Source organism: Phalacrocorax carbo, chromosome 1 (genome assembly GCF_963921805.1).
Source record: "Phalacrocorax carbo chromosome 1, bPhaCar2.1, whole genome shotgun sequence".
Classification (NCBI taxonomy): domain Eukaryota; kingdom Metazoa; phylum Chordata; class Aves; order Suliformes; family Phalacrocoracidae; genus Phalacrocorax; species Phalacrocorax carbo.
The window spans coordinates 85,531,482-85,556,031 of NC_087513.1; the positions used below are offsets into that span (position 1 = coordinate 85,531,482).

General features: G+C 41.5%; 1 protein-coding gene across 33 annotated transcripts in view; it reads right to left on the bottom strand.

The window, feature by feature from the left end:
- Positions 1-24,550, bottom strand: part of LOC104053595 (rap1 GTPase-activating protein 1) — a 94,826-nt gene that overhangs the window by 15,848 nt on the left and 54,428 nt on the right. For 26 of the 33 annotated variants that reach the window (XM_064463807.1, XM_064463883.1, XM_064463799.1 and 23 more), the window contains 12 exons: positions 24,344-24,444; positions 23,584-23,713; positions 23,186-23,341; positions 20,384-20,455; positions 20,080-20,166; positions 19,309-19,443; positions 17,586-17,732; positions 16,254-16,357; positions 13,934-14,047; positions 8,607-8,733; positions 8,419-8,521; positions 3,085-3,164 (listed from right to left, as the gene is read on the bottom strand). In XM_064463807.1, coding sequence (XP_064319877.1) covers positions 3,085-3,164; positions 8,419-8,521; positions 8,607-8,733; positions 13,934-14,047; positions 16,254-16,357; positions 17,586-17,732; positions 19,309-19,443; positions 20,080-20,166; positions 20,384-20,455; positions 23,186-23,341; positions 23,584-23,713; positions 24,344-24,444 — 1,356 coding nt within the window. Of the gene's footprint in view, positions 1-269; positions 766-2,871; positions 2,931-3,084; positions 3,165-8,418; positions 8,522-8,606; positions 8,734-9,969; positions 10,766-13,933; positions 14,048-16,253; positions 16,358-17,585; positions 17,733-19,308; positions 19,444-20,079; positions 20,167-20,383; positions 20,456-23,185; positions 23,342-23,583; positions 23,714-24,343; positions 24,445-24,550 lie in introns of those variants that run through there. The other 7 variants (XM_064463831.1, XM_064463839.1, XM_064463847.1 and 4 more) reach the window with 7 other exon arrangements.

Sequence of the window (24,550 nt, forward strand, 5' to 3'; positions counted from 1 at the left end):
CCACATTCTCCAAGATACTACATAGACACCAGAAGCACAGGACAAGGTATTCATGCTTCCTTTACTCTGCAGCATGGCAATTGGAGGGGACATGAGAGAGAAGAGCGAAGACAGAAACACAATTCAAGCCCATAGGAAAATCTGGGGAACGAATCAAGTATTTCAAAAGGAACTGCCCACCTCCTGGACAGTATTTTATACCCCTTGCTCTGCAATGGCTGACATTTGAGGAGACCACCACACACATGATTTCTCAGGCACCAACTCCAGACCTTGCAGGGGTTTTTTATTAATGCCAGTTTTACAGTAATGTCTTTGGAGAACAATGGTGAATACCAGAGTAACTTCAGTTGGTAACTGAACCAGATGGTGTTTTGCTTCCTCAAGGATGGCCTAATTGCTGCCTATCCAAAGGTGATTTGGATATGGCTATGAGGGACTTCCCATCATATAGCCTGCAGAGGGGAAGGTACACAAACAATAAAATCAAAACCAAAACACTTCATTTTTCACTCTCATCTTGGATTACAGCAGTTAGAAATTTCACACTGAAATAGTTTGAACCTGGCCCTGTGTTGGCTGAATTGGAATAACACACTCAAATTAATTTAATCTGTGTGAGGCTTGATTTCTCAACGATTCCTGGCTGTCTCTGACACATCACCGAAGGAAGCAGAAGAACTAGCAGCAGCTGGAATTCTGTTTTGTCTCTTTCTGAACTTTAAGGTAAAGCATATTCATGTTTGTTCATTTGAACAGCAAATCCTGGAACAAATCAGAAAAAAATCTGCACCCTTCATGTTCTTACAGCTGTCAGTGTTGTGGGAGTATCATTTGTTCCCCCCATCGGCAATTTTTATTTCTTACACCTCTTTCAGCTCTTCAGGAAATATCCTATAATTTGAGAACTCCTTCCTCCTTTCCACCAGTGCACCCATTAGTCTTTGGGCAAACCCAGCCTGGAATTTAAGGAAATATTTCTGAGATGTAAGTGGCTGCATTCATTTAGGGGTTAGAATGACAGCGAAGTTATGTATGTGCACGCCATAGGTTTTCTGAGTCCCCTGAAGACACGTTAAATTTTTTACCACTTCCCCCTGAAATTTGCTATTCTCCAATTTGTGCTATCAAACTGATTGTGAGGTTGTGATAAAAATTGAAGGACTGAAACATCACTTTAAGCCAGATCACCCCAGCAACCTGGAGCCACTGACATAGACAGTGCTGTCTCAACTGGGTAAAATAGGAGGTAATGAACTCTGGTGGGAAGGTGGGGAGAATGCAAGGAACATCTTGAAATAATCTCATGGTGAAAGCCAGGTCTCATGAAACTCTCCCTTTGAACCAGCTTGACTTAAAAAAAAACAGCCTTGTGACATAACATTGTTGATTTGGCAGATGGACCAAATGAGATGGGATCTTACAGGCTGCTATGTATTTCCCTACATTACCTGAAAGGCCCTTAGATCTACTTGAAAGCAGTGGAAATGAAATGCTCAAAGCTTTAGGTACTATAATCGTACTTAAACACTACTGAGATAAGGAAAATCTAAACTCAGCATTTTCCTTACATTGCTTATTGCCTGTGCTAATGGCTTGTAAGCGGCTACCGCCTTTGCATTTATCTCTGAGTACACATACTGTTGCAATTCTGACTATATCTACTTCAAGCAAAAGTTGCCTGTTTGGGAGCTGAGCTTTGAGGAAGTTCTGCCTCTTGCTTAGGCAACCTTACTCCTGCGTTAGAGACCTGATTGTAAGCACAAGCTCTTGGCAGACACTCTGGTGATTACCCCAGTAAATACTGGCTGGCAGCTATGCTGTCATTCTCAGTACTTATCTTTGGCATAGGGTGCATTTAAGTAGTCTCAGTGCTGATTATCAGCTTTTTTTACCTAACTTCCCTTTCTGATCTTCTGTCAGTCTGCTGCAGCACCAATGGCCACCACCACGTGGAGCTGAACTGTTTATCTGACTGCTCTGAATACCACCAGTGGCAGCGCAGCTAAAAGTTGAGCATTACATGAAAAAACATTGATGATATAAACTGTTGTGTCTTTTTACCAGGCATGGGGGTAGATGCTAAGCAGTAACAAGAACAGCCAGCTATTTAGGAATAGCTGAAATAATTTCCTTCCATAAAGATGAGACTACTACTCCTTATCAGACTAGTTTTGAGCACCTCACATCCACATCACTTTCAAGGTAGCATGCTGTTTAACTGTCAAGCCAGAGAAGATACTGGGGCAAGGAAATGGACTTTGAGCTGAAAGAGAGACACTCAGCAACACAGGCAAAACTGGACTATGAACTCTAGGGAACAAACTCAGAGTAGTGTTCCCCTTTGCTCTATTACAGACCTCACCAGGACATCCAGTCCTACTTCCCCTGTCTGGAAAAGCTGTGAAACTGGCATGGAAAAGTAGGTCCTACCAATGCTAGGCTGAAAGCAAACAAGCAAGTATAGAGATAGGCACAAAGTCACAAAACAAGCAAAAGTGGTTCAGTAAAACAACAAAACCATAGGAAGCAGAGGATAGGTGCAGAGAAAGCTAGGTGGCTGAGCAAAGGAAACGGAACAATGAAAGAAAAAGAATAAAACTGAGCATAGATTAGGGCAGAGCATTTCAATGGGAAATGTTGTTCCCTGAGAGGGAGCAGGCAACCAAGGCAGAGCCTAAGTACATTAAACAGGCCAGAGTTAGCTGGCCATGGAAGGGGAAGAAAGTATAGAATTAGCTCTATTTACTGTGGAGCCATGCAGTAGTTGCTACACTCTTTCAGTGAGGCCAGGGATGGCCCAGGGGCGTACCTCCGCCCTGAACCACCAGCCTGCGGTGGTGCTCCATGCCCGTCACCTGTGCTCCTCACCTAGTGTGCACCAAGACAGTCCTCCAATGGTGACCTCACATGCAGCACAAAATGGAGGCCTACAGAACAAGGCAGTTCTTTAACCTTCCCCTGCAAGCACCTACTTATTGTCCTTTCAACCCTTAGCAAGCAAAGCCTCCTAAGTTAATTCTTTTCTTCTCCCATCCTTATCTCCATGCAAGTGAAAATGAAACATTTTATTAAAGCACTTACTGGATTATGGTGCTGAGCATCTGCTTTGCTGCCTTTTCCAGTGGAGCCAGCAACACTGCTGGAAGGAAGCAACCTGCTTCCTAGAATGGAACCAAGCACAGAACAATAAAGAAATCAAGAGGGTATCCCAGGAGCTGCACACATAGCTGGTTTTACCCCAAACTTTTCACAGACCTGTGGCTCATCCACAGGTAAGAGTGAAAGGAATGTATCTACACCCAACTTGAATAATGTCATCTTGACCTACTTCTCATTCCAGCTTGGGAAGTGTCTACTTGGCTTTCATTTAAATTATTAACGATGTATTCTTAGTTCAACCTCCATCCTGTGCGCTTAGAATAGTTTAAAATTATTAAATATAATTTCATAAATAGCATAGTTTCTGGGAGTTTATGCATAGCTGTATTACAACAGTAAATCTGTATTATACCTCTTTGAATCAGAGGAAAATAAAGAGTTTGAATTAAAGAGTTGGTGTCAGTGTGGAATGTGCTAAGGGGGCAGAAGGAGGAGATGATTGACTATGATAGTATACCTATCCACCATTCAATCAGGAAAGTTAAGAAAGCTGTAAAATTCAGCTAATGAGGGATTCCTGCAATAAGATGGTATGTCAAGATGTTCTTTGCAGGAACATTTTTTCCTTCTTGAACTACAGATGATCATCCAGTATTTTCTAGGGAACAGATGATATGCAACTGTGTTTCAGCAGTTTAAAGCAAACTACCCCCTTTCCCAGTTTCATGATGTAATTTAAAACTGAGGTTTAAAAACAAAACTGGTAAGTCACTGCCATTTGTCTAAACTGGCTTTAAACAACAGAAATTTGCAGTACCAGAATCCTTATCCGTTTTGTATATATCCCAGCTCCAGTACTTTGAAATTTAATTATGATGTATGTTTGTAGGTAGGGACTCATAGACCAAGTAACTGAATAAAAACACATCTAAAACAACTATGCATATTAACTAACCTAGAAGCGTTAGGGAGGGTTATAGCTGGATTTACATCCTGACCTTTGAGGCTAGGGGGGAAGTCACCTCTGCCTCATGCAATACACACTGCATGAGAGACATGTTGGTGCTTTAAAGCCAACTCAGAAAATATCAGTCTTGGCAAAGGCAGTTCTCTATGTCTTTATCTAGCTCTGGTAGCATAATGACCACAGTCTACTGTAATTTTTTTTTTCTTTTCTGTAAATTTGCTCTCTCAATCTGAATGGCAAATTGGAGAATCCAACAATGTGTACATGGGTTAGGAATTCTAGAGTCATTCAGCATAAGAACAAGAATTACAGTGGGCATCCAAAATGTCTTCGGTTTCGTCATTAAAAAACATCAGTTCAGTCTGATTTTGCACAGTACATTAACTGTGACTGAACAGTTATTGTATAGCTCACTAAAGGGCAAAACTAAAACACCTGGATGCCCCTCTGTGTCCCAAGGTGTTTTCTTTGCTTTCAGTTTAGCATAACTCTAGCATTTCTCCAGTTTGTTATGCTTGGTTATGGATAATTACAGTTCTTCCCCACTGCATCGATTAACCCAAATTACCAATGTTCATTTAAATGTAATTCTGTCTAGGAATATTAACATGTATTGCCACACTTGATCTTTTGGTAATCAGTCTTCTTTTCAGATTGGTGTACTACATAACCAGAAGACTTTTTAGTGTTTGCAAAAATGAAAATAAATATATCATCCCTGTGTTTTTTTCCTAATTTTTTCAGCACAACAAATTGCTCTTAATCCTGTCCTTTTCTAGCTCAAGAACTGTCAGAATTTCTAGAAAGTAAAATTTCAGTCTCTGAAATTCCTAAGCGTAAGATTTCACTTTGTGCTTAGAAAATGCAGGCTCAGCTCTGCTACCTCATGTACCTCACATACACACGTAACCTTTTATTTCCTTCAACCCTGCTCCCTCATCTATTACCCCAAACACATTCTAAATGGTGTGGATTGTCACATCATCAGGTTTTCTTACTGCAATCAGCAATGGCACTCAAGACATCTCTACAGTCTCCTGATTGGGTGAGTTGATATCAACTAGTCAGAAAAGTATCCACTATGTCTATCCCTTTTAACCATAGCTCTCCTGGCATAAATCTCTATACACACCTGCACGTTTATTGGTGTGCCTTTATATACTGCTTTGGTTTTTTAAAAAATTTCTGCACTGAAGATATAGGAGTAGATATGGTACAGCAAAAAACCCCCACCACTCCTGCAGGATGCAGCTGTCTTACCACACCAAGGTACTGAGAAACCACAGTGAAAGTTTTGCAGTGACAGTGTCAGATCACTGCCATTGAAAATGGAGTGTATAAAACCTAAAAATTATGTTGAACTTCACATCACATTCTCTGTAATGATTATTCTCAGTGATGTATATTAATGATGTATGTACCTGCGGGACAACAAGGAGTCAGCAGATAGAGAAACTATCTAGGAAGAGCAGCAGAGGCCACTGGAAAGCATCCCTACTTCTAATATCCATAACAAAAGGAGAACAGCTAGTCTAAATAACCTAGCACTCTTCTAGTGGAAAGTATATTGAGTCAGCAGTTTTTCCCCAAGCTTCTCCTCTGAGCTGGGAGCTCAGAGCAAGTTGGGCCTGTACTATCAACCTAGCACTTGGATCTGAACTTCCATAGCTCAGCTACAGCTCTACGATCCAGTGGGATTTTCTGGCAAGAAAAAGGACGCAGGAAAGAAAATGTTGCTCAAGTGAGTAAAGGGATAAAAGGAGAGAGAACCCAAGGCAATATAATAAATGTTTATAGTGCACCACTTCTACTGGGCTTTACATAACACAGGTAGATGGGCATCGTAAGTGGATTTGTGGAAAGATCACACTTGGATTAAACTATGGGCTGTGGCAGGGGAGTCATAAGAGCACTGTTAAAAACAGCACTGCACTATCACAGAATGACAGATTGGAGGGGACCTCAGGGATCATCTAGTCCAACATTTCTAGGAAGAGCACAGTCTAGACAAGATGGCCCAGCACACTGTCCAGACTACTCTTAAAGGTGTCCAACGTGGCCAAGTCAGCCACTTCCCTGGGGAGACTGTTCCAATGGTCGACTGTCCTCACTGTGAAAAATTATCCTCTTGTGTCCAATCGGAATCTCCCCAAGAGCAACTTGTGTCCATTCGCCCTTATCCTCTCTATGTGACACCTTGCAAAAAGGGAGTCTCCATCGTCTTTGTAGCTACCCCTTAAGTACTGGTACATTTTCATGAGATCCCCTCTAAGCCTTCTTTTCTCAAGGCTATGTCTGTGCCTGAGAGTGTTCTTGGATAAATGGAGGGCAAGGGGAGCTGCAGTTACCCACAAGGTCAAAAGGAATGTGAAATCTTTTTCTTGATGACAATAGACAATTTCTAACACTCAAGCAAAGCAAACTAGTTTGCATTTACACTAATTTTCTGCCTCCATTAGTATTTCTCATCACAAGTAAACACAAGCTGTTCATTTTTGACACGGAACCATCTTTCACACCTGCATGGCTTCAGTGCAGTGCCTCAAAGGCAACAGGAGTGAATAAAGCTCAGATATTTTCTGAGGGGAGCTGTGGCCTGCTCAGAATAATCCCCGACCTGTGGAAACAGTAGCCTGACAATGCTATGGTGATACAGTGAAAATCCTCACACCACCAGGCACAAAGCAGCTGTTGCGTTTATGATGTAATTTCCAGATTCCTTCAAAAAGACACAATTTCATGGTTTTGGACCTCCTGGCCTTATAGTATTTATCACTCTTATTCTGAGCTGATGACACTGCACTCTTTCTTCCTAGCCTTCACCACAAGGATCTACAGAAGCTTATTCCCAACTTCTGCCTCTTAATAGCAGCTCATTAGCTATCTTCTGGTATGAAGGTTCCTGACATGTTGCTTTTCAATATCACCACATTTAACACCTTTATGTCTCTCCTTCAGGACAGACAGGCTCAGTATATAGCACCCCACTTCCTAATTATAGCACACAGCATGGCTCTTTTCTTCCTCTGCATGATCAATAACTCCACTTGTTTCCCCTGTTCTTCCAGAGTTTCAGTACCAGCCCCTTGGGTTCTCTTGTGCCTCTAAGTGTACAAGCACTCATGCTGTCAGTTGTTCTACAGAAGTGGAGAAATGTTCCAGAACATCTCACAGAACAGAGATCTCTGCAGAACATCTCACAGTATGCCATCTTCATTGCTGTTGCTAAGATACAGACAATTTTAAGCAGGGATCCGAAGGCCACTCTTGATGGGCTGCTGCAGAGATTGAGACTCTCTCTTCAGAGTAAATTGGCTCCACTTTCTGATCCTTGTAATCTTTTTCAACAATCCTGTTTCACACAGTTCCTGTAAAGGTTTCACTGTTCCTTCCAACCAATTCTCTTTCTTGCTATCCAAATAATCCCTAGTATCTCCTACCATCTCAACCGGCTCCTATTCCAGAATCTTTTAGCAACAAATGTTGAGTTTTGCCTTCCACTGCTCCTAATGACTTCCCAATCTCAAAAGCTTAGTCTTTTCAATCATTAGTCTTTTCCCAAAATTTTATACGGTCCCTTCAGCCTCATTCTCAAAAACAGACTGAAACTGATTTAAATTTTTCATAATTTTAGCTTTTGTTTGATGTTCAACAAGAAACGCTTCAATACAAAATGGTTCGTTTTAACAAAGTGAAACACAACTGCAAAGAGGATCTGAGATCGGGGCAGCCGATACAACCTCAACAACAGATACTGAAAAAGTTCTTCCTACTATGGGACTAAAGCAAACTTATAATGACTGTAATAATCTTTGCACCATGAATGGATCCAAGCTGCCTTTAGTACTTGATTAAAGTTGAAGTGGTTGATTACACTAAGAGACCAGCCTTAGCAGTCAGAAAGTTCAGTGCAGGTTAGCTACCTGATTACCCATCTCCTCAGGAGCATACTGCTTTGTTCAGGAAGCATTGTTCCTGTAATTTCCATATCCAAACTCTAGTTTATAAAGGGGCACTGCATTCAGAAAAGCAACCATTGAGATACATCCTCTCCACAGAAACACATAAACACATTCATTCTTTGCTATCTACTGTAACTTCTTCTGCAGTGCGTAGAGCTAGAGCACTATTTATTTATGCTACTGAAACACACTCCCCCTTCCCATTTTCTCGCCATTACAGTTTGCATGCTAGCTTGTCTCCATATTTTTCTGAGCCTATCATCTACCTATGCTTCTCAAATTTTAAGTATAGTATACAAAAGATTTTGCCAAACAAATGTGGCTCAACCTGACATACACTTCTAGAAGGATAAGGTTATATTTTTTATGGTTTTCTTTCTTTTTTACCTGGTGAGCTGGAAGTACTGGGTGTGCAGTCACTGTCATCCAGCCACATACTCTGAACCATTGAGTCCTGTTTTGGAGGGCCCTCAAGAGAGCACATCAGCTCCTGGGGAGGGCAAAGAAGACATGTTTTAATAATGCACTTGGTAAAATCAGGAAGGTATTATGTTTGCTAGAGATCATACACCCACCCTGTCATTCTCCTCTTCCTTTGATGTTTCATTTTCCCTCAAACCACTGCAACAACTGCTTACACTGGATGAAGAACATGAGAATGGCTGCATCACACAGTATCCTGAAGCCTGACTCCTGAGCATTCTGTGAAATGCAAGTATTCAACATCATCATGCTTATTGTTACACACAGGCTTGCACTTTTTGTGACGCAGCTTTATTATATAGCAGTCAAACAGTAAAAAGAAATTATTCATTCACAGGAACTTTTTCCACATAGGAACAAAATTTAGGTGAATTGGCTTGCATTCCTTAATTTCTAGTTGCTACTTCATTTAGTTGAAACACAACTTCTTGTTTCTGTTCTGAACAACTGTATGAAAGGACAAGACTAACTGAAATTTTAAGTCACAGACGGGAGTGTCTTAAAGCAGAATGAGTCAAACCACCTGCATTTAAGCAGTGTTTACCTCTAGACATTCATTAAAATCAAGATGCCTTCATTTTGGAGATCACAGATTTTAGGATCCTAAACACAACATGACGAGGTGTTAAACTAAGGGAAGTCACTACCCAGCCTAGGCCACCCATTCCCACAGCCACTCTCAGCCTATTGTGTTTGGTCTTATTTGAAATGCCAGGGGACTATAAAAGCGTATTTTTTTAAATGTCATAGAGCTTATAAACTGTCACTGCAGTGTTTCTGGACAGTTGTAACAGAAGGAGTCAGGAAAGCATATAAACATTAACCTGTATTACAGAATGGTTAACTAAGAAAGTTTAAGGAAGCAATGGGGAGGTAGAAATGAATTACTGAGATCTGCATTAGTTTAGGATGTCTCAGTGCCAAACTATTAGGATCAAGTGCCAAGTTCTTACACAGACAGGTCAGAACCCTCCTCCTGCTTACATATAGGAACATACCTAGGTCAGGATGTCCATCCTGGTGATTTTGCATGTGCCAAGTTGCCAGTAGACTGGCTCCTCTAGGTTCAACCTACTAGACTTTTAGCTCCCACAGGGTCATTACACAGGGTTCATTCAAAGTAAACTGTATTGTGTCACTTGACCGCCACTCTCTCAAATGTCATGGACATTGAGGTAGTCTGATGCATGTTTTGTATCTGTCAAGAAAAACCCTTAAGGGCAGCTTCTTGCAGCTTAGAATTTGAGATCCACTGCTTGCAGTCATTTAGGAGAAAGAGCAGTCCATGAGGCTGATACGCTTGCATGGTAGAAGGTGCACTGTGCATGTAAGCATAACATTTATGGTGAAATACTCACTACCTGCACAAAAGACCTGCCAATGAGAGAGAGACAAAGTGCTTAAAATTCTTAAGAAACCCAAAAAAGCTAAGAGAGCCAAGAAAGATAAGACACCTTTAACATACTAAATATATTTATTCCTTCAGAAACACTGCAAAATGTGGCCAGTCTTGACCTACAAGCAGCAATGAAACCTGAAGTCCCAGGCATATCACATGCCAGCATGCAACAGGGAGAACAGTAATGATAAGGCCAATATAGGCCAAAGATATTTCCTCAGGAGATTAGGAAATATATTTTGGAGAAAATGAAGGCCAACATGCTTCTCTCTTGACAGAGCAAATCAATAACATTAATTTAAGTGAGCTGGGACCTAGATTTCCACACAGTATCTCCTTCTCAGCATCCTTCCTCAGCAGGTTTCTCCATCCTCATTCTCTGCACTGCACTTCCTGACCTATGTCATCCAAAGGCACTAGAGACAGAGATGGAAACATGTTCTTCTGCTCTTGCCTTCTGTAGGCCAAGCTGTTCTCTTGTCTCTCATCTGAGGGCAGGGGAAGAGAAGGGGAGGCACTCAAGGTAGCCTCCTTCCCCAGTCGTTAGTAGAGGCTGGTTCAGTGGCTGCTGATCAGGCAATGGGAAGGGCATAAAACCAAAATTCTCCAATAGGAGCTATATGTCCATCTCCCTTTCCCAGGATTCCTGCCCCAGGAACTGCCAGTGGAGCATTACTTGGTGCCACTTGGTCTCTCCACAGTCCTTGAGGTCCTCTAAGTAAGTTCATGCTCCTCTTAGCCAGGACTCTCATTTCACCCCAAAAGTCTTGTCAGTATCTTCAGTGAGGTAACCAATGACTGAGTAGCATCCGGTCCACTCCTGATTGGCTTGATGTTCCCACTCAGATGTGTCTGAGGAGGGAAAACACACACACAAAAAACCCATGTACTTTTCCTAGGATTTGGACATACACAGTACAGTGCTTGATTTTTCAGATGCAACCCAGAAAGCCATCTGATCCTGAGGAGTTTCGCTACCGGGTTACTTAGGCTGGGTTCATTCCTTGAGTCTGTCCCTTGGGAAGAAGCATTATTTGGAAGGCTGTATGGATGGCGGAGCAGAAAAACTAAGGACAATTGTCCCTGCATGTGGGTGAGAGGACACTGGTAGCCCAAGTGAAAAATGCAGTTTCATAGACTGCAGGCTGATCACTGTAGAAAGGTGTGTTGGAAATCAGCATGCGAGGGCAGGAAGTAAGTGCTGGTTTGAACACATATTATTTATGTGTTCCCTTTGCATTTATTTCCAGGTTGGGTTTAGTAGAACATAGATGAAGAGTTTGATCATTCAAGTCTGAAATCTGAAATGATGAAAGACAAGCAGCAACATGCTGGACATTTTTGCGATAGAGAAATTTCCTGTGATGCTACTCCCTGGCAAGAACCAGGAGTGGATTGATGACATACTACCATGGATAACATTTTTGATATGGGCTGCGTAAATTACTCTAGAAGCAGCTGGAACTCTTTTTGCATTAGAAATATGCCTATATCATGATCCTGATTTGTGGTTCCACAATTAATGAACAATAAATAGATTATTGCAGTAGAACTGTCCCCGAGACAGACTGTTAGAATTACACTCCTGGCCTGTTCCTGCAATTCTGTCCTCATACTGTCTTGGTGAAAATGCTGTGCTTTACATGGTAGAATTATGTATCCTTGGTGCCCTGTTCTAGATGTGATGCAGAAGGGATGACTGCACATGGGCTGGTCTCTAACTCTGAAATCACAACTCTACCTCTGGCTAATCATCAACTGTGCAAAACTCCATGCCACATCCCGCCTTGTAAACAAACTGTCCAGGAATGGGCTAAACCACCACAGCTGTGAAAAGACTTCTGGTTATCTTACAAGTGGTTTTGAGTCCGTGACTGGAAAAAGATGCATAGAGAGCATTATGGGGACAGAAGTAAACAAACTGCCAAATCATACAGGTCATGCCTTATATGCATAAACAATATTCATGCAAGTATCGTTAGTGAAATCCCATGCTGTGTTTGTTCTCTGAAAGCATGTGATATCAATTTGAAACAGCCATTTCAGCTGGCTCAACTCCTCAGGTGGAGAATGGGGGAAGCTCGCAATCAAATGTAGAAGTCAGGAAGAGATGTTAAGAAAGCTCCCTCATTTTTTTCCAGGACACGCATACATTCTACAGTACGGTAACCAGGACTAGCTAAGCTATGAGATGCTTTCTTACTAGGCAGAATTCTTGCTCATTATGCAAGTTTACTTCAGCTACCTAATCAGAGCAAGAGTCCCTCACATGTGCCTAGCCAGGAACTTGTAGTTCACTAACAGGTTTCCAGGCAGGATGAGGAAGGGGAGGTGGAATAATGTGGTAATACTGGAAGATGGGGGTTGCTGACCAATCAGCAGTTCCACATCCTGCATCCTCTCTTGTCCTTGGCTGCCAGAGCTAGCATCTTAAGTGGTCTGTACTCTTAACTGTGCTCCCACCCTCCTCCCCACCAAAATTTTGGACACACACCCAAGGCAAAACCTAGCACTGTTGTAAGGGGCCTCATGCAAGACTCAAAGACATAATTTTTGCAAGTGTGATCAGCACATCCTGGAGGGATGCAAACAACCTAGCAGCAGATGCCAGATGAGACCAAGATAAAGGGAACTAAGGACATCTGCACCTAGATGAGAGTCAGAACACCAGTGGAAACTGACACATCTTGCAACACACTGTGAATGAATAGGTATAACTATTCCAGGAAATCTAATGCATATGTATATAACTGAGCAATATAAGCTATGTCTGTCGCGACTTGCAGCACGCACACTAGGAGGAATTATCCCCTGTGCATCCGGCACCGTAATAAAGAATGCCTGCTTCTTAATACTACATTGGTGTTAAGGAGTTTTATTCCTGATTTCGGTGACAGTATCACAAAAACATACTTACCAGAACTCTGCACATTGGCTGTGACAAAATTCTGGGCAGCCCTAATGCATACAATTGGTTCGCTGAACTACTGCAGATAGTCACCAGTCTGTAATTCTTAACAAGCATTGGGTCTAGTTAGAAGGAAGGCACTTTCTTGTCAGACTTGGCACCTGCAGCAACTACAACCATACAGGCCTGGCTCTAGGGCACCTCCTGAAACTTCCTTACAGCAGCCCCAGTTCTGAGAAACGGACATGTCCTACTACAAAGTACTCAGTGCCCTTTTTGCTAGAGGTCTCATCCAAGTTCTCATTAAAAAAATCAGGTGTGGCAAGCTGTTCCAGGAAGGCAGCTGACTTCCTGGATTTAGAGACAGGCTACTCTGGAGTCTTGGAAATGTAAATGTGTGGTTTCCATGAAGTCCTGAAGTATCCTAGATAGGATCACACCCCAGCACAATACAGCTTAGCAACAGCAAAGCTGCATTACCAGGAAAGTGCATTTTTCCAGGTTTTGACCACCAGAAACTGGAGAATCATTTTGCAGACTACTGCATGAAGTGTTTTGCAGGAGAACACTGGGTGTGGTATGATGTGCTTTAGCAACAAAACATAGATGCAACACAAGACCCTGCTGTAAAACTTTGGGAGTCCTGAAGACAAGCTACTTCACGCTGGCTGGGAACAACGGCATGAATCCTGCTTAAAAGGGGAAGAACTTGAGTACAGCCCAACATACCCTTGTCCAAGCTTCTCCATGAAGCTCCAAAATCACTCCAGAGCAAACTACAGAGGAAACATATAGATAAGTAAGCATGGATAACTGGACAGCAAGGGCTTTGTGTATCCTGTTGGATGCAAGCTAACATTACAGTAAAGATATAGCCAAAAATCACCTTTAGGTAGTCCATTCTTTCTTCACTGGCTGTTTAAGAAAGCCGAGTTCCTTACTCACATGCTATGAATACTGTGCCACGGCCAGACATCTAACTTCTAAGATGCTGCAATGCCTGATGTGGACAATCTCAGTAAAGCCTCCAACAGAGCAAGACATGCACCACACTTAAGCCAATACCAGACACAGTGAGCATCTTTCAAATATTAAAATTATTTTAAACTCACTTGCTCTTCCTGCTGGGGAACTCTGGGGAGCTGGGACTGGATGATCCATCAGACTTCAGGTCAAAGAAGGTTCCTGGACTGTCCAGCACCTTCTGTATCCTCTCTGTAGTATCTCTGCTGGGACAAAAGGGAAACCAGCTATACCCCAGGGCCAGATCTATTGTAACACTTCCTTACAAGCCACAGTATAAAGCTGGATCTCTCATATACACATGAAAGGGAAGTAAATGCAGTAGTGTTGAAAGGGGCAGATGCCTTAGATGTGACCTGTTGAGGGCAATCTATCAGAAATGGCCAACTTTAAGCTCATTTTGAATTTATATAAAAGCCTAAATTAATTTCAGTGTTCTTTAAGTCTAACTTTTTCTTCTACCCTCACCATTTCATTGGTCTTAAGAAGCTTTATGATTGATAAGAGAGCTTATATATTTTTTGCATAAAGAAAAAGGATTCAGCAAATTTCCCTGTTTCATGATGGTTACAATAGTTTTATTGCTACTAGTACTTGTCAAGATATTTCTGAAGAAAGCTGTCTGTGTTAGTAACCAAGAAGTGGGGTATGTTTAATTAAGGATTGGAAACCTGAGGTTTTTGTTGGTGGGGGTTTTTTTGTGGCTTGAGTGATGAGTTCACAAAGTTCCTCCTCTGCTCTCTTGGTCAGTTGATCCTACCTGTACCCCTCACATCATGGTTCCTCATGCCCTCATTTGGGCTAATACAACTGTTTGTGAGACTGAAAATTATCCTGACAAAAAAGAATCCTGAAACTAAAACAACCCTGAAACTTCTATGACACATGAACAAGCGGGATGGACTGGGGCAGCTCTGTCAAAGCCTGCATATCATTAAACTACAGGTTCAGGGTCAAGTCACACATGACATGTTGAGCTCACTGTTGCCAGATGGAGAGCCTGCTCCAGCCTCCGCCACTCTTGCTAAGTGTACTTTCCATGAGACATGGTACCCATCAGACTTCTCCATGAGCCAGTTCATAGCAGAACCTGGCAGACAATCCAACAAAAGAAAGTTGACACTTCTTCTGTCAGATTAATAGGCTGAATCAGTTCCATGAAGGGTCCACTTAAGCATGAGCTATCACAAGGAATGGGACAGGACTGGGCAGTTGAAAGACACAGTGGGAGAGGGAAAGTATGTATATCATCTGCTTTTCAGTAGCAATGAACTGTTAGAACAGACCAGTGGCTAGTGAATCTGCACCCTCAAGAATCATCCAAAGAGTCTTTCACAACACAAGATAAGGCTTGATGTACTGTTCCTCATGTCTAAGAATACAAATAAGCAAAAGGAAAGCTAAATAAACCCAACCACTTACCAATTCCTTCCTATCAGAAAAAAAAATCCAGCAGAAAAAAAATCCAGGGTTTTTCCTTGTTGTAGAAAACTTTTACAGATCTTTCAAGGGACAGTGAAGGACGTTGTACACAAAGTAATGGATTGAGGGGTACAGCTGCCTAAGGTACAAAACTATTTCAAGTAGTGAGGAGCTGTGGCTACTGTGTTGGCTTAGACTGTTACAGGGAAGTTGTCTCAGAAGATTTTACTTTTCTCAAGGAAAGTTCTCTATTTTCATTCAGATTAGGTCACAGGCACCCCATTAAGGAAAGGTCCAAAAGAATAACTGGAAAGAAGGGAAAATGTAGTAATTCTTCCTGTTGTAAAATTACTAGTTTCCACATTAAGAAGGCTTTTCCCCTTTTACACTGAGCCTTTAAGCTGTTCCCTGGAATTCTTGCAGCTGGGAAAACTGTATAGTAGACGCAGAGCTTTTGACACTTTTATAACTTTGTATAATTTTGACACTTTGTAACTTTTGACACTCTAATTCTACAGAGGTACCTCAGCTAAGGCTGAGACAAATTTATTGAGTTAACTAATCTCTCTTGACCCATAGACAACTTTTGAATGGCTATAATTCTGTCAAATATGCTAAATCACTACTTAAACCTGTATGTTACCCCTTAATTATAATTATTTCTCAGAACATCTAACTTACACACTAGTCCTGGATCATACTGCACAATGTTTAAGAGCAATCCTAGTATGGTCCTCCAGTCATCTCCTCCCTTCTTCCTCAAATATTAATTCTCCCCATTTCCAAATATCCTTTTTTATTTTGTTTGTTTCTGTCATTTGTCCATTTCTCTATTAGCCGATAATCAGGCTCTTCTTCCCAATCCAACCATTTCCATTTCAGTCCTTATTCCTATCAGTTCCCTTTCTGTCCTCGTACATGCCTTTCTATCTCCCTTTTCTCATACCTTCCTGGATTTTTCTCTGTCTCATCTTTCATGGCTCATACCTCTTTTCCTCCCGTATGTTCTCAATGCCAATGGCACTGCTCCGTCGCCCATGGAAGCGGCTGGCTCGAGTACGTGATGGGCTCCTACCAGGTAAGGCAAAAGACTAGAAAAAACAGGAAAGTGTGACAGAGAGGAGGGAGGAGAACAAGACAGGAAAAACTGGAGAACTGGAAGCATGGGAGAGAGAGTTTGCAATGTGGATCCAGATCCTTTCCTTTACTCTGCAATACAATAGCATGGCCCAGCTCCACCAGTGCAAGAACGAGTACTTTCTGTCAGTGAGAAAGAGAAGCTAGGGCTTACATAGGTGGTATGAGAAAGAGACGGAGAGATATAGAAACAAAGGCAGAACAAGATACACAGCCAGTTTACAGAGAAAGAGGCTCAGGAAGGGATGTATCCCAATATGATGAAAAAAAGAGAGGCAGAATCAAAAAGTTAGAAAAAACTAGAAATTAAAGGAGAGAAGGAGGTAGGAAACCCGTGTCATTACTATTCTGTGACTTTGTTGTGCTGACATAAAGAATGCATGCAACTGAGTAAACCATCACCAAGAAATTTCCACATTGAAAGGCACCTTCTTGGCTTATTCAGAGATGGTTTTTTGTAGCTTACCTGTATGCAGAGACCACAATAAGTTGGATACATTTTGGCCAAGGTAACCATATTTCCGGTATCAGAAATATGGATCCTTCTCTGGAAGCATTTGTCATGGATTTATTATGCTCACACTGGTCACGTATGTTTAGTATCTCTATCAAATAAGAACGGCTTTGATAGTGACTAGAACTATTCACCCCAAACTTTATTAATTTTCCTGTTTGTTCCCAACATGTAAATTCTATTTACAGCAAAACAGCACCTTGAATAAACATTGTGCACCTGTTTATATTACAGAAAAGAATCTGATTAGTGAAATTGATGAATATGGATCAGATCTAGTGTCTTTATGTTTTCAGCTCTTGCCATATGACAATACAGTACCATTCTGGTCAAACTACAGTGCATGCATTTTTTTTTTTAAGGTATGGCGATGTACAGGATCTAATCCAGGATAGCAGAAATAGATGTCTGATGTAGAATCATGTTTGGCTTTCTTCTCCCAGTCTGCATCAATCTCAGCTCTAGTTTACAGATGAACTGGGGCCAGAGATAAGCACAGACAAAACAGACTGCAACTCATGCTGTCACCACTTCTGAAATGGGATGATACAACAAAAAGATTCAGAGAAGGACAAGAGGACAAATTAATAGGGAAAGAGAAATAAAATGTATGGGTGGGTCACAAAGGTATGCCCATTTTTTTCTTACAGCTCACCCAAATACCTTACCGCAGCAATGGCCTTAGGGCCCTCGGCGACACTCTGGCTGAGGGCAAGGCCAGGTGTAGTTGGGCGGCTGGGCAGGGTAGCGGGCTGTTGTTTTCTCATGGATATCCCCATGGTATCCAGGCTCTGGCTGCGGCCTCTGATGACCCGCTGAACAGAAGGGAGGCAGGGAATCAGACAAACACAGGTACACATATAGACATGCACATGGTAGGGCAGCATGAAAAGCACCACAGATTGGGTGGAATGTTGTGACAGACCAACACCAGAACCACAGAAATCCTAACTCCTAGAAGGCAGCATCTTAGATACCACCCATTTTTTGTCCTAGCTAAGTCATGGAGCTCACTGCCAGGGAAGAAATCTTCCTCAAGTCAATTCTCTACTTTCACCTCCCTTGTCATGTTGCAATAAATAGAGATTCCTTACTAGTATCCCAGCATACCGGATAAGATGGCATCATCTGGAGCAGTCCTACCCAGTACAGGCTACAAAACACAAAAATCAAACTCCTGTTCAAGACTGTAAGGTTCAGTCTTGCATGAACTTTCATGTTGGTTCCAAGTGGAAACCAGCCATATCAAATTCTGCATCATTTGAAAAAGTTATTTTCTGAGTTTACTCAGCCTTTTCCAGCCTTTTAATAAAGGTCATCTGTGTACATGACATGCAAATCACAGCATCTGCTAGGAGTCACAAGCAGACATTTTGGGATAATTAGTGTAAGACACGGATGGGTATGAAATTCCTGGTTAGCAGCAAAGGCAGGGTAGACCAATTGTATGCAAAAATACACCTCACCAAGTCACCCCAGTTCTAACCAAAGCTATGCATATAGCTACCAAACCTATACGTGAATGGATTAGTTTCACAGCCCTTACTGACTCTAACCAGCCCACCATACAAAGCAGAGGGAGGTCATCTGAAGAAATGCTTTTTATAATATGTCTCTCTATCCAGACAGATAACTTATGTATAATAAGAAGTGTTGAGGCACTTTCCACAGAAATGGGAAAGGGGAAGTAGGTAGGGAAATTATATAAGATTATATATAATCAGTTCAAAACTCAGTTGGCCTGTTCACACAAAAACTTTGCTTTCTCATATCATTTGATCACTTTTTAAAGTAAGTTCTGTCACCCAATTGTGATTTATTAAAAAAAAGTGTCATCTACACTGAAAAAAGGTAAATTAACTCTGGCTTTTAGAGGGTAAGTAAAGAATCACAGTTTTTCTAGCCGGTACACTCACAGATATGTTAGAAACTCTCTTGCAGTGGTTCTTGCAACTCATTCAGTTACAATGAAAATTAATTGGAAGAGATCTGCTGTAGGAACTGAAAGCTGCTTGCTAGTAGTAATTAAAACTTCTCTTGCAAACACTCACTCCTTTTTCTGTAAGTCATGGGAAGGAACCCTATCCAACACTAGACACCAGCATGAAGAATAAAGAGTTTGACTTCTCAGGGACAGTATGGAATTCCACCTCAGACCATACTGTAGCTCTGTAGAAAGGAGCACAGGAAGGGGAAAAATGTCTTTTTTGGGGGAAATATGGTAAAGCACAGTTGAAGATGCTCTAAAGAAAAGCTGCTGGATGGTAAGACTTTTTTCTGTCTCAGTCTAAGCACAGCTGATCAGGAGGGTCAGTAGTGCTTGAATGGACACACAATGAGCTTGAGGGAAGTGTAAGCAAGTGGGTAAGGAATCAATCCACTATAGCTCACCTTGAAATTCTCAAGGAAGCCCCCACTACCATTCTCTATCTTGTCATTGTCCCCTATGGGCAATCCCATCATACTGCGGCTGCGAAGCTGGAGCTCCTCAAAAAGGCTCTCCAAGAGGGCACTCCGAGTCCTTTCCTGCATCAACATTGGGAGTGAAAACACAGCTGTTATTGGGGATGGAGGGATTTTCTTTCTTCCCTGTTTTTACAATGCCTCACATACTTCTTTAAAAAATCACCATTAAAATTAATTTAAATAGTATGAAGTGGTTTTAGCTGTATAGTTATGGAATGTATTACAGTAATACCCAGCCCTTTTAAACTCTTTCTAAAGCAAGTCATAAAGGACATCAGGTTTTTTTGGTTTGGTTTTTTGTTTGTTTGTTTTTGGATTGAGGGTAGGTTTTTTTGGATCAGCCAAGCAGCAGAGTCTGGAACAGAATTTTGGTACCTTGAACCAAAATCAGTGATACCAGCATGCATTCTGTAGCACATTACTGAGATTCAGCTAATACAGAATTTCCACCAGCAAAATGTATACGTCATTCGCATTCTTACTTGAGGATTAGAACTTTACTTTAGAATGTACCTGTTCATATTCTGTCATGCCTGTTGTGAAATACAAAGGAATCATCACATAGCTGAGTATAATCACATTTCATCTTTTTTAAACAACACAAAATTAGAAATAAAAAATTATACTGTATTTTCTTAATCTGGCAGTAACATAGCTTTGTAATTTTTAATGGAAGCAACCAGGTAATAGACCAACCTCTAATTTAGCAAATTTCTCAGCTCGATAACAGCTGTACTCGGCATTGATGAGCTTGACCAGGAGGAATTCACGAAACTCTGCACTCTACAAGACAAGATGAAGAGTAGACTTAAGATGAGAACAGTAATAAGTATCACATATCCAATAAATAGCAAACAGTAAAAAATATCACAGGCAAAAAGCTCTCTCTCACTACTTCTTAGACCTCCAAAGTCATCTAGCCAGACTGACAATACTGACTCAGACACAAGGGTGTGTATCATATCTCCCTGTCATCTAACACTGGACCAGAGAAACAAACCTTTCTAAATATGGCTGGATTTGGCAGAGGGGGCCCAAAGAATGGGACATCATCTCGGGCTGTGACTGAAACCTGAAACAATATGAGAGAAAGAAAATAAGTATCAAACACAAGTGAGACTATCAAAGCCTTCAAACTACTATGGTACATCTGATCCCTCCTGAATCATTTATATATCCAAAAGAGATCTAATATGCTGTCCTGTGCATCCATCTGTTTCTGTACTCAGTAAATGGATGTGCTGTTTTATCTCCCTGAAATTCAGTCAGCTAGATGTGCACACAGTCAGAGCAACAAAAACCAATTTAACCAATTACTTTTTAAAAAAATTATTTTAAATAAATGTTTTTAATAATGACCAGTGTATTAAGGACAAAAAAATAAGATGCTTTTATTCAGCCTGCAAGATTTACCTCTACTAGAAGAGCCTTTGTCAATATGATTGTACTGACCTTTTTTTTTTTTTTGACAGAGAATCCTCAGTGGAGATACTCCCCTCCATGTGCAGCGTATCTCAGTGACGTCGCCTGAGTCACATGTAGTAAGCATACAAAAGCACTTTCCCAGTAAGAGATAAGGGAATCCATACTTTTTTTTTTTTTAACATGCTCCTACCTGACATACCAATGCCAAAAAAATTGTTAACGCAATTCAGTTTTGTCACTTGGCCCTTCACAGCACTTACCTATAATTACATGCAGCCATCTTACCAGATACATACAGCACTTAAGAATATTTCACTGGTTTGGTTTTCTTTTTTTTGTGATGTCTAAGATGGATATGACATTATTTGCCATTTCACGCACCAGGGAACAATGTCAAAACAACTTAACAGCAACTGCCTCAAAATAACACTCCAGTGTAAGTGTCACAGAGCCAATGAGAAGCATGAGTTTAATGACAGAAAGAAGGAAAGAGGCCCTCTAATTCAGATTTCTCACATTGTAGGCCAGCCCCCTAATTACGAAGGCCTCCCTCTCCCTCCCATTAGATATCTACCTGTTAAAATCCTGCTTTGCATTTTTAATTTTCTGGCTGCAAAAATCAATTCAAAGAAGCAAATGCCATTAGTATTCCAATGTAACCGCTAGGCACTAAAGTAGATGGAACAAGGGGGGGGGGGGGGGTGTGTGGAATCTTCCCAAACTGTAGTCTCTTAAGTACTAGAATGCTCTCAAGGCAGAATGAGTTAAAATCCCTTTGGCAAAGCCTTTACAGAAAACTCTGCATTGGCCCTAGGGTCCTAACTGGTACTATTTCTTTTCATTAAATGATACAGGCAACCCTATTACACTGACAAAAACAATGCCATTGCAGACAGGCAAAGATGAAAACAATAGTAGGACGAGAAAAGACAACATGGCAAGCTTCCCCAGCTCTTTCCCTTGTCATTAGAAAAACAAACAAAAAATAAACAAACAAACAAAAAACCCAAACCAAAAAACAGTGAGCTTCTGTGCCCTACAAAACAGAAAGCAAGAGGAGAACTGGAACCCTATGCCCCTGATCAACATGAGGCTATCATGTCACTACAGACCTGGCTGCCCATAGCATAGGGAACAATGGAAGGTGGCTGTTCCACCCCCAGCATGGTCTTTGGTAGGAGAGGACATGGGGATGCTGTCCTGATTTTAATAATCTTGGTGTTCTTTTAGACCTCCAAGGCATAAGGACTCATCATTACCCAATCAGACATAACGCTTAGATTAAGATGTTTCTACAATGGAAAATCCATCACAGAATGCAGGCTTCTATATATTTTCTGCTCTGTCAGCATGACTGAAAGTTGAACATAAAATTATACAGACATCATACAGCATCATGTGACAGAGAAAGAGCTGTGCCCAAAGGCTGCAGATAGGGAATTCATATTCTAGCAGGGCTTCTTTCAGCTAGAGGGGTCAAACAGGTAGCGCTTTCCTGCTAGATGGGCATTATTTTTGGGATTCTCCCAAAGCAGATGTAGCTGGTTCGTATTCCATTGATTAGGCCAACCACCCGTATCTGACCTGCAGTCTCAGGCAGTGCAAGCTCTCAGCACTGTGCTCTGCAGCATGAGCAATACAGACACAGCTGCCAGACAGGTGAATGAATTTTACCTGACTTACATAATGCAAGCAAGACATCTCCCAGAATGGCATCAATTGCTCCTTGTGCTCTTTGATGTAAACATTTTCAATCTGAATTAATCCTGCTTTAATTCCCAAGCTTTAAGCTTCAGAAATTCGTCAGCTACTTTGAAAGAGTCATTTTCTAGTACATTCTAGTTTCATGTGTAGATACTTAAATTGATCAAATCATTCTTTAACCTTCTATTTGCTAGGTAGAGGCAGCAAGCAGTCCTGGACTCCTTTCAGTAAAATATTTGTGTTCCAGAATTTTAATCACTCTCAGCCCCACCTAGCCCTGTCTAGCATATCAACGTCTTCATAAAATCTGAATACTCAACAAACATGATCACAAATTGCTAAAGAGCAGCAATCACACCAAACAGAAAGGACCTTTGCAAACCTATACAATAGAGAACAACATAGCAAGAAGGAGAGTTCTGGTCAGAGATCAAAGAGTGGGCGAAGGGGAAGGAGAGCTGGTAGCAGCTACTGGATTTCTAGGTTTACTGGTAATAGGTATAATGATTGCCTTTCACTGAAAACATTGATTAAGTTTACTAACAGAGCAAGCAAAGCTGTTAGGATGACAGCTTGCTGAACCTGTACCTCTCCTAGAGGTCCAGGAACAGGTTTCCACTTAAAGAATCAACATCAGTAAATCCGTACAGAGAAATCTATTGGCTCTGTTTACCTTGTAGAGAGTGTCCCCACTGGTGCCATGAGTGAGCTGAACTACCACATAAGCATGTAGGAAATTAGAAGCAATCATATCAGGGACAAAAGGCGTGCTTTCATCCTGGAAGATGATGGCCACAATGTCATTCCCGATGTGACGCTTCCGCTGAAGCTGGAAAGGAAAAAAAATAATAATGCAGGTGAAAAATAGGAGAACAGTATGATGGGGCATCAAACACCAGTCTGTCTAGCATCTCCAACCCATCTGTTTCAACCAAACCCCTCATCACTACTTTTACCATTACTCCCAGCCATAATTCCCAACATTACAGAGTTAGGCATTCTCCCCTCTAACTAGCCCCTCATCAAATACCTTAGCCACACGGCTGAATTCCTTAGTTTCCCTTCCAATACCTGCTGGGAATCTCCCTCTGTGAAGGGAAGCTTTGTAGACACATGAAACATGATCTCGTTGCCCCGGAAGTTTGTATAGACGGACTCAGTGCCCGTTTGACCTCTAGTGACATCCAAGCCTCCCCGGAACCTGAGCAAATCCATACCATGCCATCGGTTAGGCAGGACAAAGATGAGAAAGTGGAGAGAAGAAAGAAGAGATCAGTAACATAGTTTGGCACATCAATATTATCAAAGGTGATTTTTAAGAAATCAGTGATAGTGGGGCACTAAATCTTCCAAAAACAAATGCATTGACTGAAGCTGTACAATGTTTCTGCTGAAGAATATACTTGCTTGTTAAAAGCTATGAAGCTAAACCAGGGATCCTCAAAGGACTTCTTTGGCATTCTTCTGAGAAACACAATCCATATTTTAGCACTACGGGAAGGTCAGACTGCCCCACAGAAACTAAAACAATACTGACCCCTACCATTGGGAGACAAACTTACATTCGCACAGTCAAATAAAATTATTCTTTACTAATACTGCGGGTCAGATTGAGATACCAGGAGACCTTTAAATGAAAATGAGCAGATACCTAAGCTCCAACTGGCTCCCAGACAGGATGGCTGACAAAAGCATTCTGGGCTTCTCCACCTGCACTGGGATTCAGAGGACACAGCACTACTCTGAAAGCAGGGCTCTAACAAAGTTGGAGCTTCTGAGCACGTAGTTTTCCCTAACTCAGTCTGGCTTTCCAACAGCACTGGGTACACACCCACGGAAATCCTGCAGCTGGATCTTGTCACCAAGGAAATCCAAGAACTCCAAGAAACCCAGACTCTCTTCTGTGTTACTGAAGACTTCTTCTTCAGTTGTCTTCAAAAGGAAGGGAGAAGTCGTAAGAAGCACAAGAAGTACAAAGAACAAGCTGTAATTTCTATACACATTTCAAGCAGCGTTGAGGACCTGCACAAACAAATCA